We start from the raw sequence: 17,245 nt of genomic DNA, 5'->3' as shown, positions 1-17,245 counted from the left end.
CATCCTGACGAGAGAGGATACAGACTGACCACTACATGCTGTACCCTCCATCACTTTGTGGGTTGAAACACAGTGGCACCATTTTGGATTGTTACTCAAGCAAAAGGAGAAATGAGGGAGAGGTTAGCCCCTGCAGGAAAGAACTAAAGACAAAAACAGGTCAGAAATTCAAACCTGTCTCTGCCTCCATGTGACACTAAGCTAATCTGAATAGTTGGGTGTTATCAGGCCAGACGTAGGCTTTTGGTGATGGGTCACCTTTTTTAGAAGATATAATCTTAGTTTCAGCCTCCGGGTGGTTGCATATAACCAATAGTTACTGTGCCCCGTGATTGACGTGTCTCCCAATGAAGTATCCAATAAATCATCTTTATACATATTGCAAACCTAGGTGTAAAAAGATCTCTAGAAAAATCTCTGTACGGTCTTCACATATTTGTACACAGTAATAAGATCACCTCCAACTAGAGATTATCAGATTACTTTACAAAACCAGAGTCAATGGTCCAAGTCAATGCTGTCTGGCTATGGACAGGAGCTGGATGAATTTTTTTACTTTCTGCCTTCTTCCAGGAGTTTGATTCACCAGCCTGGTGTGACATCATCTGTTAGCCGTGCAGTGCACAGGTGACAACACGCTAGCACAGAAAGCAATGGACTGTAAAAAAATTAATCTTTTAAGGACATATTACAGCCAAGATCCTTATGTTATGAGGATATTTTCCATCAAATCTTCATAGTTATCTGCTCTAATCCAAATACTACAGACTTTTCCTTGCCCTGCAACAAGTAGAAAAACTTCTCATCTTGAAGTAGCGTACGAATCTGAGGTACAATACAGACTCCTTCCTTTCTTTTTGCTTCACTAAACCTTTGCAAAGTTCTTCATTAGGTCCAACTTGATATGCAATGGTGGTAACAAAATCTTATGTGGGTCAACAAATGCTGGATACAGGACATTTCTACTCCCTGGGTGAAGTGAATGTCGGAGAGGCCAGTCTCTTTTATAGTAGTGATATTCTCACTCACACAGAAAGCAGCAATACTTTGTGTATCCACCCTGTAGACCAAGTAAGTGGGCCCACTAAGAGACAGGCATCACATTTTAAGAAGCACTGGCCCATACAAATCAATGTATCATCAGAGGATGGAAAGATGGCAAATCTCAATTAGTTGCTAGAAAGACTTCAGGACTCTTGACATTTGGCCTTAAATGTGACTTCAACTTTTACCAGGGTAAAAGAGAGTTTGGTATTTCATGGCTGAAATAAGAATAATACCAATAATACCATTCAGCTATGACCTCCAGAAGTGGAACTACAGAGGCAACTGCACTGTTTTTATAAAAAAAAAAAATCACTGGGAAGGCAGGGGAGAAGGAAAAGCTCACCGATTAATTCTGCAGTCCCACCGGTGCACGGACGTGGCTGGCTACCACGTGGACAAATAGAGAAAGAAGTCCAGCACCAGATTCTTTCTTGTAAAAATGTTTGTTAGGCAATAATGTTTCATTATTGCCTATGATTAAGGAGATATCCGAAACGCGTAAGGCAGGGGCCTTATGAGGCTCACTCATGGGTTATATTTTACTTCTGAACATATGATTTTTGAATAAAGAATAAAACATTTTTACAAGAAAAAATCTAGTGCTGGAGGTCTTCCTTTTTCTTTGTCTACACTGTTTTTATAGCTCCCAAATAAAACTATTTTATGTCACAATAGTGAATATAGAAGACGCTCTAGCCTGGCTTACTGGTACAATATAATAAACATATCTCTCATGAAATAGTAATTTCCAGGGAAAATAAGAGATCTAAAAAATTTAATCTTGAATCTAGAATGTAATTTTCCCCATACTATTCATACACTGACAAGCAAAAGTTTAAAAATGTTTTGAACTTTTGACTTTCAGGCTCCATATCTCACTTTCCTCTACAGCTTTGAGTGTGAGACTACCTTCATTTTATAAAAAAAATCATCTTAGGCTATTTGATACATAAATTTTGCTTGCAAATATTTAGCATATAATTAGTTACGCAGATTCTCATTATGTCACTGCATTGTTACGGTTTTGCTCCTAGTGTTTGAAAAATCTTTTTCTTCCTGAATACTACAAATTATAACCTGTTCTCACATTCCCTAATAGCTTAGTGTGTTATTAGGTTGATTTACAAGTAAAAGGTCACTGGTTTGAACTGAGGAGCAGCCATGAAGATTTTCCAAGAAAAGAGAAACATAATCATACAACTCATCGATAGTGATCTCTCGGCCTAGAAAATTGCCAAACTGTATCATGTGAGTGCCATGAAAATTGGAAGATTACAAAATGAAGTCACTCAGTGCATTCAAAAGCCAACCAGCCATCCAGGCTAAATATTGGAGTAAAAAAAAAAAAAAAATCGGTTAATCACAAGGTCTATCGGATTTGGTGCAAGAAACACAACAGTGGAGGCAGCTTGTATGCTTCGTAATAGTGAGATGACAGATGTCCATGCAAGTACGATGCACATTACACAAGTCTGGAATGGTGACTCAAAAAAAGGTGGATGAGCCTCGACTTTAATATCATCATAAGAAATGTTGGCTTGAGTTTTCAAAAAAAGTCGACCATAGAAGATTGGAAGCGGGTTATTTGGAGTGATGAGACGAAATTCAAAAGACTAGATTCTGATGAGTGCAAGTAAAGGCCCTGTCACACACACAGATAAATCTGCGGCAGATCTGTGGTTGCAGTGAAATTGTGGACAATCAGTGCCAGGTTTGTGGCTGTGTACAAATAGAACAATATGTCCATGATTTCACTGCAACCACAGATCTGCCAAAGATTTATCTCTGTGTGTGACAGGGCCTTTAGTGTGACGCCCTGGACCCCAGGGGTCACAGGTAATAACACCTACCACATACACCCCCACCTCCTGTGAGGTCACACACACGTCACCCGAAAGGGAGACCTGATGCCTCCCTCAGGGCCAGTAGAGCACACCAGGTGGGCGGAGTCAGGCGGAAAGACACGCCCACTGAAGAGACTACTGTCCTGAGGCAGGAAGTTCAAGGAGTTTAGTTTGGACAGTGACAGTGAGTGGTAGTGGACCAGCTGTCAGGGACCCGGTTAGGAGCCTGGGCTCCTTGGAAAACGTCAGGCAGGCAGGCGGTGGTGGCCGTCTGCAGGAGTACCGGTACAGCAACCAGCGGAACTGTACGGACCGGGCCTGGGTTGGAGCCTGCCGGTCCCGAACTGGGGAGTCAATCGTGTACCGGAGCACCAGAAACTGGGTACTCAGACCCCGTCCTAGCTTAGAAGCCACTGAGTTTAGGCAAATTGACTGATTGCTGGCTGGATCTCACAGGTTCATCCACACCCAAAGTCCCGAAAGAAGGCAAAAGCCCACCAAGACCGGGTGAGCGCCACCGCCAAGGGCCAAACACTCGACGGGCCAGCGCCTGCAGGCAACCGAGGGCTCCTCTGGCAGCTCAACGCCGGGGAGCAGGCTACCACTGCCCAGGTAGGGGAGCCGAAACACAACTAACAAAAGGTGCATGGGAAAGGGGCCACCCAACCCCACAGGGGACATCAGCAGCCGGCCGCGGGGACCGACCACATCCGAACTTTGGTTTACCAGTGACTCTGAATGTGAATTAATCGTAAGTACACCAGTGCCATCCGGGCACGACACTACACTGCGGCACGGCACCCTGCTCCCCGACAACAACATCAGCGCTTGCAGTCCCCCGAGTCGGGGCCCCGGGACACACCGCCCCTACCCACGGAGGGGCTGACATCTGAGCTGCGGCCGCAACACTGATCCCGGACGAGCCTGCCATCGCCTCAGCCGCAGCGGTGGTGCATCCCGTCACCACGACCCGTGGGTGGCATCACGACCCGTGAGACGACAGCGCGGCCCTCCCCGGCTGCGCGCCCCGTCCCACCACCATCACCCAGCTACCTCTCCCCTCTAACAGAGCGACGTGGCCCCCGGTCCGGAGGCGCTCGTGCCACCGACAACCTGAGCCCGGACCTCGAGCGGCTTGGCCCGAGCAAGCGGAGGAAGCGGCCGGGCCCCTCTCAGGGCAGTACATAAGTCTTGAAGAAAAAAGGGAAAAGGGGGCTAAAGGTTCGAGAAATTGAAGAAACTACCAAGTTCGGAGAAGGAAGCCTGATATGGGGTTGTTTCCCAACCAAAGGCGTTGGATAGCTAACCAGGATCAATGGTGGTCTCATTACTGAGCTGTATGCGAGTATCCTACAAGGCAAGTTACTTTGCACACTCTAGTACTATGGCTGTGAAAAGGATGACAGTGTTCCATCAAGACAACAACCCGAAGTATATGTCAAGATTGGTGAAGAAATGGTTCAAGGACAATGAAGTGGAAGTGGTGGATTGGCTTCCAGAGTCCCCAAACCTCAACTCAATCGAACATTTGTGAGTAGAGGTGAACGAAAACTGTATACATATCCAAGTGAGCCGACCACTATCCAACAACATTAGAAACGTGTAGAAGAGTCCTGGGATCAGAGTTCGTTGAGACGTGCTTGAATCTGATTGAGAACATGCCCAGAAGGATTCAAAGTTTGTTGAAAGCCAAAGATGGATTTACAGAATACTAATAAATTAAATAAAAATGTAAATTTAGGTTTTTAGGAGCAAAATAGTAACAATGCAGTGACATCACAAGAATCTGCATGACTGATCATATGCTGAATAGCTGCAAGTCAAATTTATGCATGAGAAAGCTAAGATGATTGTCTATAAAATGAAGTAATCTCACACTCAAAGCTGTAGTGGATGGTGAGCTATGGAGTCTGAAAGTCAAAAGATCAAAACATTGTTACCCTTTTGCTCGTCAGTGTATGCAAAATGTCTACCATTTCCGACTACAGTCCATAGTTGCTGAGTCAGTATCATAACATGTAAATAATAAAGAAAAATAAGATTAAAAACACAAGTATATACTACAAAGAAAACAATTATTACTGATTGCAATTAGAAACATATATTAATTGGAAATATTTTATACGCATGACTGATATACTGTATATTGGTGTGTTATTTGGATTTTATTTTCATTTTGGAACATAGACATTTATTGGTAAACGTATACATTTTTCAACAGTAATTTAGAGCTCTAAATATCTCTTCCTTTGTCATGTATGATATGTGACTTTACTTTGACTGTAACGGTTGCAAATTTTTATGTTGCTTTTTTGGTTAATAACACACATTCAAAGAATAAAGAAAATAGATACTCCATAGTTGACGTTGTTTTCAGTTTAAGAATATGATTTGTGGACAAAATGTTTCCTACATTCAAGACGTGACATAGGGACAAATCCATTTTCATTTTAAGGGTTAACAAGACTAGTCATCTAAGTAAAACATCTTACTTCTCAGCATAAATATGGCTTCTCATCTGTATGAATTATTTGATGTGCAATGAGATGTGATTTAACATGATAACTTTTGCCACATTCTGAACATGAAAATGGTTTCTTCCCTGTGTGCTTTCTCTGATGTCTAACAAGATGTAATTTCTCATTAAAACATTTCCCACATTCTGCACATGAATATGGCTTCTCCCCTGTGTGACTTCTCTGATGTCTAACAAGATGTAATTTCTGGTTAAAACATTTCCCACATTCTGAACATGAATATGGCTTCTCCCCTGTGTGACTTCTCTGATGTCTAACAAGATGAAATTTCTGATTAAAACATTTCCCACATTCTGAACATAAAAACGGCTTCTCTCCTGTGTGAGTTCTCTGATGTGCAACAAGATGTAATTTAACATTATAACTTTTGTCACATTCTGAACATGAAAACCGCTTCTCTCCTGTGTGAATTCTGCAATGCCTAACAAGGTGTGATTTCTGGATAAAACATTTCCCACACTCTGAACATATAAATGGCTTCTCTCCTGTATGACTTCTCTGATGTGCATCATGATCTGATTTCTGTGTAAAACACTTACCACATTCTGAACATAAATATGGCATATCCCCAGTGTGAAATCTCTCATGTCTAATTAAACTTGATTTCTTATTATAACATTTCCCACATTCTGAACAGGAATATGGTTTTTGCCCTCTGTGAGTTTTTTGATGGTCAACAAGATTTGATTTCCGAGTGTAACATCTCCCACAATCTGTACATGAAAATGGCTTTTCCACTGTGTGAAGTCTTTGATGCTCAACTTCTTTTCCATGACTTTTGCTTTGTGCAATAGTCTGTGATGAGTCAAAAGATAGGACCTGCTGTAAAGGGTCAGATGATAGATTTTTCATAGGAAGAGCTGAGAATATAGTTGGGATAATAGCATGATCTTCATATGGATCTTCTGTGATCCCATGATCCTCAACTTTAAAATCTGAAATCATCACATCTCCATATGAGCTTCTGATACAATCACCTGGCAAAAAATAAAATTGAGTTTTTACATCATCTTTAAATAGTCTAACCATAATATTATATTATATTTGATGCTGATATGTCTATATTAGGCTATGTGCACACGTTGAGTATTTGGCGAGTCTTTTACCTTGGTATTTGTAAACCAAAACCAGGAGTTGAACAGTCAGAGGAAAAGTATAATAGAAACACGGGCTCCACTTCTGCATTTTTCACCCACTCCTTATTTTGGCTTACAAATATGAAGAAAAAAAATGACGAAATATTCAACTTGTGCATGTGACTTAAAAATGATGAGTGAACATTACTTAAGAATTTCTTTAACCCCTTCAGCCCCAGGGCACTTTCCGTTTTTGTTTTTTGCTCCGCTTCTTCCAAGAGCCGTAACTTTTTTATTTTTCTGTCAATCTTGCCATATGAGGGCTTGTTTTTTGCGGGACAAGTTGTACTTTTAAATGAAACCATAAGTTTTACCATATGGTGTACTAGAAAACAGCAAAAAAATTTCCAAGTGTGGAAAAACTGCAAAAAAAAGTGTGATGGCACAATAGTTTTTGGGATGTTTTTTTCACGGTGTTCACTATATGGTAAAACTGATGTGTTGGTATGATGCCTGAGGTCGGTGCAAGTTTGTAGACACCAAACATGTATAGGTTTAGTTGTATCTAAGGGGTTAAAAAAAATTCACATGCTTGTCTAATAAAAGTGGCGTGTTTTGCGCCATTTTCTGAAACCCGTAGCGTTCTCATTTTTTGGGATCTATGGCTCAGTGACTGCTTATTTCTTGCATCTCTAGCTGATGTTTCTAATGGTACCATTTTTGCGCAGATGCTATGTTTTGATTGCCTGTTATTGCATTTTGCGAAAAACTTGCGGCGACCAAAAAACGTAATTTTGGCGTTTGGAATTTTTTTGCCACTACGCCGTTTACTGATCAGATTAATAGATTTTATATTTTGATAGATTGGGCATTTCTGAACGCGGCGATACCAAATATGTGTATATATTTTTATTTTTTTTTTAACCCTTTAATTTTCAATGGGGTGAATGGAGGGTGATTTGAACTTTTAGGTTTTTTGTTTTTTTTTAATTTTTTAAAACTTTTTTTTTATTTTACTAGGCTCCCTAGGGGGCTATAGTGATCAGCAATCCGATCGCTCTGATCTATCTGCTGATCCCAGCTATTCAGCTGTAAACAGCAGATACGGTCACTTCCTGCTTCACTGGCCTCCAGGCCGAGTGAAAACGAAAGTGAAACGTCATAGCTGCAGGCCTCATCACATGACCCTGTGCTACCATGGCAACCACTGAAAGTCACGTGATCACTCACATGACTTCCGGTGGGGGCGGCGGTAAGTGAAAATCTTCACCGCGCGTATATACATCTCGCTGCCAGACTTTGGCAGCGAGATGTAAGGGGTTAATGTAACAGGTGGAATGCGATTCCAGTCGTAACATGCAGGCACACATGTCAGCTGTTGAAAACAGCTGATATGTGCACCGATCGCCGCACCATGCAGGGGGCGGGGCTTAACGGCACACGATCCATGAGGGATAGATCCGTCCATGGTTGTGAAGGGGTTAACAGCTGTTTGAAGGAAAAAATAACGCTAGGAATATTTCTTCCAGTTGTCTTTGTCAAAGGATTTATGGTGATGCTGAGATTGTTGCTGATGAAAGGACAGCTGGGTTAAAACTAAGTGATGATACTTTCAAGAGACTGCTGCTAACATTGCGAAAGCTGGGTTAAAGCTTGATAATATGATCCCAGACGTTTGACACTGTTGACACTGGCAAAGCAAGGTTGCAGCTCAATGAACAGGCTCACTGAAACTACTATTGATACTGGGAAATCTGGGTTACAACTAAGTAATGATACATTGAGATTAATGCTTGGAAAATTAGGTGATGGTCAAAGATTGCGAGGAGCTGGCCACGGAAAAAAAAGTTTTGGACTAAGGGACGTAGAGCAGTTATGTCGATCTTATTGTTATTATTGTCTTATGTTTTATTAGAGATTGCTTGCTCATCAGTTTAAGGTACACAATTTGAAGGGGGAAGAGGCTGAAACATTGTGTCATCCTAGTAAGCCTCCATGGACTCGAATGTAATCATGCCTGCAGTAGGATTCTTGTCCTGCTTCTGGTGGGGTTTGTGAGTCTATTCTTCCTCTCTGCAGGGGGGGGGGGCGGGTGTTCTCTAGTACACAATCCTGCAGACAGGGATGGAAACTGGGCTTCTGGAACATTCATACTTTGAGCTTCATATAGAAAATGTCTAAGGTGGTGGGTGTGAGGAGCCCTTCTGCGTACCCAGAGGGTTGATATTCTAAAAATGCTGCAAATACTTGGAAACCTGCATTGCAAAACTGGATGAAAACCATATATACAGCAAAGGCAGACCCTGCAGGAGTGGTGTCAGAAAATTAAGTAAAAATATTGTTGTTTCCAAAGAAGTTAATATTTTTCAGGACCACTTTCACTACAACAAATAAGTAGTCCTGTCTATTACCTGGTGATGAGAAGGATTGGGAAACCTCCATCATGACGTCCTCGTACAGATCTTTGTGTTCTTCTAAATACTCCCACTCCTCCATGGAGAAATAGACAGTGATATCCTGACACCTTATAGGAACCTGACACATACAATGATACTGTCATCCACCGATCCCTTCATAGCGTTACTGTACAATGTCCCAGCATTCCCAGCAGTGTCACCTCTCCAGTCAGCAGCTCAATCATCTTGTAGATGAGTTCTAGAATCTTCTGGTCATTGATGTCCTCATGTATCAGGGGGTTAGGTGGAGTTGGACTCAGTGGTCTTCCCCATCCCTCAGGCACAGGGTCCTGACAGCACTCATTAGAGATTCTCTTCACTACTGTGTAATCCTGGTTATGGAGAGACAAATTAATAAATCTCACTACAGACATTTCCAGAGTCCTCACCTCTCCGGTTCTCTTATTCCCATTGATAAGAATGATGTAATGTGACATCATCAGAATCTCTCACCTCTCCAGTAAGCCGGAAGAGGATCTCTAGGGTGAGGTGTAATATCCTCTCCACCATCTTTTCCCTGTCCATATCCATCCTTGATGGGTCAATCAGGAAAATTCTCTTATATAGAAGATCTCCACTGAGAGGATCTGATATTGCAGGGACCTGAATGGGGAAAAGATGATCGATGTAACATTATAAAGGATCCCAAGGAATAGTTCAATTAGTGGAGATAATAATGGAAACCTTAGGAAAACATAAAAACTGAAGAAGTTCTACTCATGAAACGAACCTCGAGTTGAATCAACAGCAGTGATAAGTGAGCACTATGATGCTTGGTACTCGAAACAAGCAGATCAGACACTTGGATGGGCTCAACTGTAGTACAGAGTATAATGAAAGTCAATAGGAAACTCAAGCATTCTTCCAGAAGATCTCTAAGAAGAATGCTTGAGTTTCCCATTGACTTTCATTATGGTTGGTATTCGAGTTGAGCCAATCGGAGCGTGTGACCTGCTCGTTTCAAGTACCGAGCACTTGAGCATGGTACAGCTACTTAGTACAGAGGTAATATCATGATGTGGAGGAAATAGGGAAAATGTTACTGCTAAGTTGAAATAGGGGAAAATTAATTTAATTCTGAGGCATTTTAGTCTATACTTAAAGAGGTGGTCCACTACTCAGCATTAGTTGCCACATCGATGTAAAGCTCATGGAGCCAAAGCCATGCACAACCTGTCTCCTCCTTACATCTGTGACCTAGTCTCCCGGTACCTACTTGCACACAACCTCAGATCCTCACAAGATCTCCTTCTCTACTCCTCTCTTATCTCCTCTTCCCACAATCGCGTACAAGATTTCTCCCATGCCTCCCCCATACTCTGGAACGCTCTACCCCAGCATATCAGACTCTCCCCTTCTGTGGAAAGCTTCAAGAGGAACCTGAAGACCCATCTCTTCCAACAAGCCTACAACCTACAATAACCTTCAGTCCAGGACACCACTGCGCAACCAGCTCTGTCCTTACCTATTGTACCCTCACCCATTCCCTGTAGACTGTTATTGTCATCAGCAGCGTCATCCAAGTACCAGCCCATAATCTCGCGCCTGCGATAATAGGTGACGTGGGTTCATATGGCCAGCGCTTGCGCATAACGGTGAAGGCAGAGGGAAAAGCGCGGGCACGAGATTATGAGCGGGTACTTGGATGACGCTGCTGATGACAATCACAGCGCCGCCCATAATCTCGCGCCTGCGCAATCACCTCACCAGCGGTCACGCTTTACACAGTGCTGTCCCGCGACAGCGCCACTGGGCATGCGTGAGACTTCGGGAGCACTGGGCGGCGTCCTCATGTATTGAAATGAGTAATGGGGGACGGCGTAAAGCGGCAGGAGGCGAATAACGGACGCAAGACAGCCCGCCCCCGTGACCATAAAAAAATTTTGCATACAAACAGGTAAGACTTTATAAAGTATTTATTTAGGTCTCAAAGGGGGCACAATAGCAACAGGAACCTTTCTAGAATGCAGCTCAGGAGCTGCAGTGGGAGGAATCTTTTAGGTTTATTGCGAAATTTCTGCTGACAGGTTCCCTTTAAATATTAGTGTCTGAGCAAAGGGTCTGACTAAATACTTATGGCCATGTGATATTTCTGTTTTTCTTGTTTAATAAATTTGCCAAAATTTCTACATTTCTGTACAGGGGTGCAGAGTGTACATTAATGAGAAAAAAATGAACTTTTTTGAATTCACCAAATGGCTGCAATGAAACAAAGAATGTAAAATTTAAAGGGGTCTGAATACTTTCCGTACTCCCTGTATTTGTTATATTCAATCTATTTTTAATAAAGTTGATTTTCATTATTACAAAAATAATCAGGCTTGAAAATTGGAAACATTTACAGAAAGGTCCATGACCTAAACAAACAAAGAATGGTAGTATATCAGTTTGATGAACATCCCCCTGTATTTGTTTCATGCAAAACACGAGTCTATCGTCTAACCAAGAGCAGTAGTTGAGAAAATTTTAATTGTTAGGGAGAAATTTTCTCTTTTTGGATTCTATGGGATAGTTTTGATCAGGGATCTCACGCTATGAACACCAGCAGTATTCAGCCATCATGTTTGTGCTCCATTTGCCTTGATATCTATGGTCCATGGTCCTGATGTCCTTGTTCTTCATTCATAGCGCCAAAATTGGAGTGGAAGTAGTTCAGGTGGCTATGAAGGTAATGAAATTTGATGGTCATTAGTGATGAGCGAGTATGCTTGTCACTACTCGGTACTCGCACGAGTATCACTGTACTCGGGCTACTCGGCGGGGACCGAGTAATCTCGCGATACTCGTGCTGTACTCGTGGTCTTCATGTTGGCGCTCTTTTTACAGCCATCCCTTATGCAGGGATTGGCTGGCAGACCACTGCAATGCCACAGCCTTGTTACTTGTGGAATTGCAGTGATTGGCCGGCCCTCACAGCATGACCGTGCCTTTAGCCCGACACTTCCCCGCTCGGCTACGGCCCCTCCCGCACTCCACTCCGCGTGTATATATATATGCACGCTTACACACACACGCACGTTTTTTTTTTTAATTTAAAGTTTTAAGGGTTTCTACATGCTGCCGGGGATCATTTCAGAATAATACTCGGGTCTCCCATAGGATAACATTGGGCTCGGTGCTCGGGCCGAGTACACGAGTATTTTGAGATGCTCGGCCCGAGCCTCGAGTTCCCGAGCATTTTAGTACTCGCTCATCACTAATGGTCATGTTTCCTCATGTTTTGAGGGGTGTTGTAAAAATACTACAAGTACAACAGAATATCTCAGGACTAGAAGGTGGCCCGATTCTACGCATCGGGTATTCTAGAATTTACGTATTGTGTAGTTCATGTATGATTTTTGTTTATATATATATATATATATATATATATATATATATATATATATATATATATATATTATATATATATATATATAGATGTTGTTGTGTGTAGTTACCAAGTGTTTGTGTAGGGGCTGTACATGTTCTGGGTGTTGTCTGGGTGTGACGGGGGGTGAGAGCGGTGTTGTATGTGTGTTGCGTGTGTTGCGTTGTTTGTGGAGCGCTGTGTGTCTGTAGCGTTGTGTGTGTGTTGCGTGGTTTGTGTGTGTGTGGTGTGTTTTGGGGGGAGGTATGTTTTGTGCAATGTGTGTGTTGTGCGGTATGTGCGTATATTTGTGTGTGCCGCGGTGTTTGTGTGTTGGGTGTTGTGTGTGTGCAGCGTTGTCTGTGTGTGTGGGTGTCTGTGTAGGGCAGTTGTTTGTGGTTCCCAGTGTGTGTGTGTGTGTGTGTGGTGTGTTGTGCAGTGCGCGCACGCGTGTGTGTGTGTGTGTGTGTGTGTGCATCAGCCTCTCTTCTCTCAGCCTACCTCTCCCAGCCTCCCTCCTCCCAGCCTCCCTCAGCATCAGCTTCCCTCTCCCAGCCTCCCTAAGCATCAGCCTCCACCAGCATCAGCCTCTCTCCTTCCAGCCTCCCCCAGCATCAGCCTCCGCCAGCATCAGCCTCTCTCCTTCTAGCCTCCTCCAGCATCAGCCTCCCTCTCCCAGCCTTCCCCAGGATCAGCGTCTCTCCTCCCAGCCTCCATCCTCCCAGCCTTCCCCAGCATCAGCTTTCCCCTCCCAGCCTCCCTCAGCATCAGCCTTCCCCAGCATCAGCCTCTCTCCTCCCAGCCTCAGCCTCTCCCAGCATCAGCCTCTCACCTTCCAGCCTCCCTCAGCATCAGCCTCCTCTTCCCAGCCTTCCTCAGGATCAGCCTCTCTCCTCCCAGCCTCCTTCTTCCCAGCCTCATCCTCCCAGCCTCCCTCAGCATCAGCCTTCCGCTCCCAGTCTCCCCCAGCATCAGCCTCCCCAAGCATCAGCCTCCACCAGCATCAGCCTCTCTCCTTCCAGCCTCCCCCAGCATCAGCCTCTCTCCTTCCAGCCTCCCTCAGCATCAGCCTCCCGTTCCCAGCCTTCCCCAGGATCAGCCTCTCTCCTCCCAGCCTCCTTCCTCCCAGCCTCCCTCAGCATCAGCCTTCCCCTCCCAGTCTCCCCCAGCATCAGCCTCCCCAAGCATCAGCCTCCACCAGCATTAGCCTCTCTCCTTCCAGCCTCCCCCAGCATCAGCCTCCCCAAGCATCAGCCTCCACCAGCAATAGCCTCCCTTGTCCCAGCCTCCCCCTCCCAGCCTCCCCCAGCATCAGCCTCTCTCCTCCCAGCCTTCCCCATGATCAGCCTCTCTGCTCCCAGCCTCCTCCAGCACGCCGTGCTCCTCTGCCGACACTCACACACCCGATCGCATCCACTCACACACACCCGATCGCATCCACTCACACACACCCGATCGCATCCACTCACACACACCCGATCGCATCCACTCACACACAAAGACACACACACTGACGATATTGCACATACGCGCTGATACTCACAACATCCGGGGATATCACATGCTTCTGGCCATGTGATCCTCCGTCAGGTCCTGGAAGCTCACAACAGCACAGTATCGAGGCCGAGAAGCAAGCGATATCGCCGGATGCTGTGAGTATGTGGATGCGATGTGATGTGTGAGGTGTGAGTGAGTGTGATCTGATTTGTGTGTGTGTGTGTGTGCTGTTATGTGTGTGTGCTGTTATGTGTGTGTGCTGTTATGTTATGTATGTTCCGCAGCTGCAGGACCTTGATGTGTGGATGCGATGTGATGTGTGTGTGAGGTGTGTGTGAGAGTGAGTGTGAGCCGGTGTACACTGGTAACTATGATACACATCGGGTAACTAAGGGACCTTAGTTACCCGATGTGTATAATGGTTACCAGCTTTCACGGCCTCCGTCAAGATCCCAGCATCGCAAGGTTATGTGTGGCGCTGCCGGGATCCTGACGGAGCCGGTGTAGAAGCAAGCGATATCCCAGCATGTTGTGATGTGTGAGGTGTGTGTGAGAGTGAGTGTGATCTGATGTGTGTGTGTGTACTCACCTGGGAATCGGAGCTCCGTGTCAGTTGGGCCAGAGCGAGCGTGCATTGCGTGAGGGGGGCGGGGCCTGCAGAGAGCCGGGGCGAGAGGCCAATCCGTGTGGGGGGGCGGGGCCATGGCGAGCCCAGCGGCCAATCAGCTTTGTGTCACCGTAAGGACATGTCACGGTGACACAATTTTGGAGCATGACAGACAGACAGACAGAATAAGGCAATTATATATATAGATAATTCCTGCACCATCCACAAACTGTTCAAATATTGGATGACATAGTCAACAAAAACCTTTTTAACAGAGTTAAATTAGCTGCGCCTTGTAAGCCTCTTGAATGACTGAATGCTGCCATCGGTTTTCATGCTTTTTATACAGAAAATTCTGACATCAACAACTTTTGACTGCTTATTAAGCAGTCTTCCTATTAGTTATATCGATTGCATATTCAGCATATCTAAATAATATAATTATATATAATGTTATATTATTACTGTAAGAGTTCCTTAGTAAATCGCATTTTGCGTAAAATCCAGACATGACTGGAGGAAACGGATGTGATTTTTGGATTCAGCACAAAAAGATCATATGTTATCTTCTAGTCAGCAAAACTGATGTTGAGCTCTTATTCAAGTTTAACCCCTTAACGACACCCAATACGCCTTTTAACAGCGGTCGTTCAGGGACCTTACTCCTCAGCGCTGCTTTTTAATAGTGCTGAGGAATAAGTGTACAGCGCCACGCGTGAAAATTCCACAAGTGACAGCTGTACATGACCGTTGACATCTACGGGCATCAGGCCCGACCGGTTTTGGAACTGTTGGGGGTAGATTAACTACTTAAATACTGCATTTAAATGCTACAGCAGTATCTAAGTGGTTAAACGGGTGGGGGGAACCCATAATAGCAGGATCCCCCTGCAATTATATTCGCGGGTGCCAACTGTTACCATGGTACCCTGGAGTCATCTAATGACTCCATGGTATGGTGACCTGTAAGATCCAGCTAAAAGCTGGGTCTTACAGTAAGTACAGTACAGTGAGTAAGGACCTCACTGGGCATGTCCGTGAGGTGGCAGGCCCTGATAGGCCGGCACGCATCAGGTGTCCTGATGATGTGTCCACTCCAGACTGGCTCGCAAAGGCCCGCCCCTATGACTTGGCACCTCATCATTGGTCATCAGACGATGACTGGTGAGGTGTTTGGGGCGTGGCTGCCATGAGGTCATCATTGACGTGGCAGTTCCGGATAGGCCGCTGGTGATGTCACTGGTGACATGGCACTCTGCTATTGGCTCCTGGAGGTGCCATTGTGGTCCACCCTGGGTTTGGCACGGACCTAAGTTATAAAAGGGGCTGGAGACAACATGGAGGTGCGCAGTCTTCTCATATGCTCAGACAGAGCTCACCTCCATGTTTAGAGCCTCATTGCGGCATAAGCCTTTGAATTGGAAGTGGTAGGTAGGGATAGGCGTGGTGCCAGCCACGTCAAGACACCCGTGGCTGGGCAAGATAGGGTCAGGCGCCGTGCTTCCCTCCTACTGTCCAGTCCTGCTAGTGCAGCCCAGTGGAGTTAACCGGGCTGCGGCTGCTGTGCCACCTGTTACGTTCGTATCGGCTTTCCAGTCAACACTAGCGGTGTGACCACCTAGCCTGACGTGTCCTGTACACACGTGGCCAGTTGAGAGCCACGGTGTCCAGAAACGCTAATCGGGGGACCGCTCGGTCTGACGTGTCCTACACACGTGGCTGACAGGGCGCTTCACAGCGGTCTTCCAATCAATGCTACCTGGTTACCACCCAGCCTGACGTGTTCCCTGCACAAGTGGTCAGTGTAGCGCCACAGGTACACCGAAACGCTAACTGGGTTGACGTCCGGTCTGACGTGTCCCTACACACGTGATCGGTTACTAGGTCTCCTGTGCAGTTAACAGGGGTACCTCACGGTTAGGGGTGTAGCCTACACCCCTGTACCTCATAGTCCTGTATTCTCCGCCTAACCTTCGTGTTGCCAACAGCTCCTTTTCCATCTGGGAGCACGGTGGACCCCGACTGGCGATTGGGAATACACCACCTTATCCTAATCCGCCAGTCCCCCCGTAACACTGCCCCACAAAAAAGTGCACACAATTCACAAAAACACCTTTCACCACTAAAAATGCAGCTTTTGTGTTCAAACAAAAATAAGCAAAGAAATGTACACATAATTGGTATCGCCGCATCCGGAACGACTCAATCTAGAAAAATGGCACGTATTCCATATGGCGAATACTGTAAAAAAAATATAAATACTTATTAAAAATGGCACTTTTTCATCATAGTGACACACGAAAAAGTGAATAAAAAGCGATCAAAAAGTTTTATGTAAAAGAAAAATAATAGAAATGAAAACGCAAAAAACAGTCCTGCAAAAAACAAGCCCTAATATGACTCAGTCATAAAAAAGCTCAGAATATGGCAATGCAAAAACATTCATATTTGTAGTACAAAGATTTTAGTGTGTAACAGCAGCAAAGCATAAGAAAGCAATATAAATAAGGTATTGCTGTAAGTGTACTGACCCGTAGAGTAAATACGTCTTATCACTTTTACCGCACAGTGAACATTGAAAAAAATCAAACAAACCTTAAAAAAACAAGTGAATTGCTGATTTTTGTTAATTCTTCGTTTGAAAAATCTAAATAAAAAGCGATCAAAAAATGTTAAAATGCCCAAAATGGTACAAAAAAAACAAAACAAAAACTCCATCTCGTTGCACAAAAAAAATAAGCCCTCATACAGCCCTCTTCACCAAAAATATAAAAAAAACTTTACAGCTCTCAGAATATTGTAATAGAAAAACTATTATAAGGAAGCATTTTTATT

At 44.5% G+C, this 17,245-nt stretch overlaps 1 protein-coding gene across 1 annotated transcript in view; it reads right to left on the bottom strand.

Annotated features, from left to right (window-relative positions):
* Nucleotides 1–5,140: 5,140 nt before the first annotated feature.
* Nucleotides 5,141–17,245, bottom strand: part of LOC142312888 (uncharacterized) — a 171,670-nt gene continuing 159,565 nt past the window's right edge. The window contains exons 12-15 of the mRNA XM_075351873.1: nt 9,414–9,563; nt 9,122–9,292; nt 8,916–9,039; nt 5,141–6,405 (exon numbers count right to left, since the gene is read on the bottom strand). Of these exons, the coding sequence (XP_075207988.1) occupies nt 5,387–6,405; nt 8,916–9,039; nt 9,122–9,292; nt 9,414–9,563 (1,464 nt within the window). The 3' untranslated portion in view covers nt 5,141–5,386. The remainder of the gene's footprint in view (nt 6,406–8,915; nt 9,040–9,121; nt 9,293–9,413; nt 9,564–17,245) is intronic.

This window comes from Anomaloglossus baeobatrachus, chromosome 5 (genome assembly GCF_048569485.1).
Source record: "Anomaloglossus baeobatrachus isolate aAnoBae1 chromosome 5, aAnoBae1.hap1, whole genome shotgun sequence".
NCBI lineage: Eukaryota > Metazoa > Chordata > Amphibia > Anura > Aromobatidae > Anomaloglossus > Anomaloglossus baeobatrachus.
Note: the sequence above shows the minus strand (reverse complement) of the source record. Positions and strands in the feature narration are given on the sequence as shown.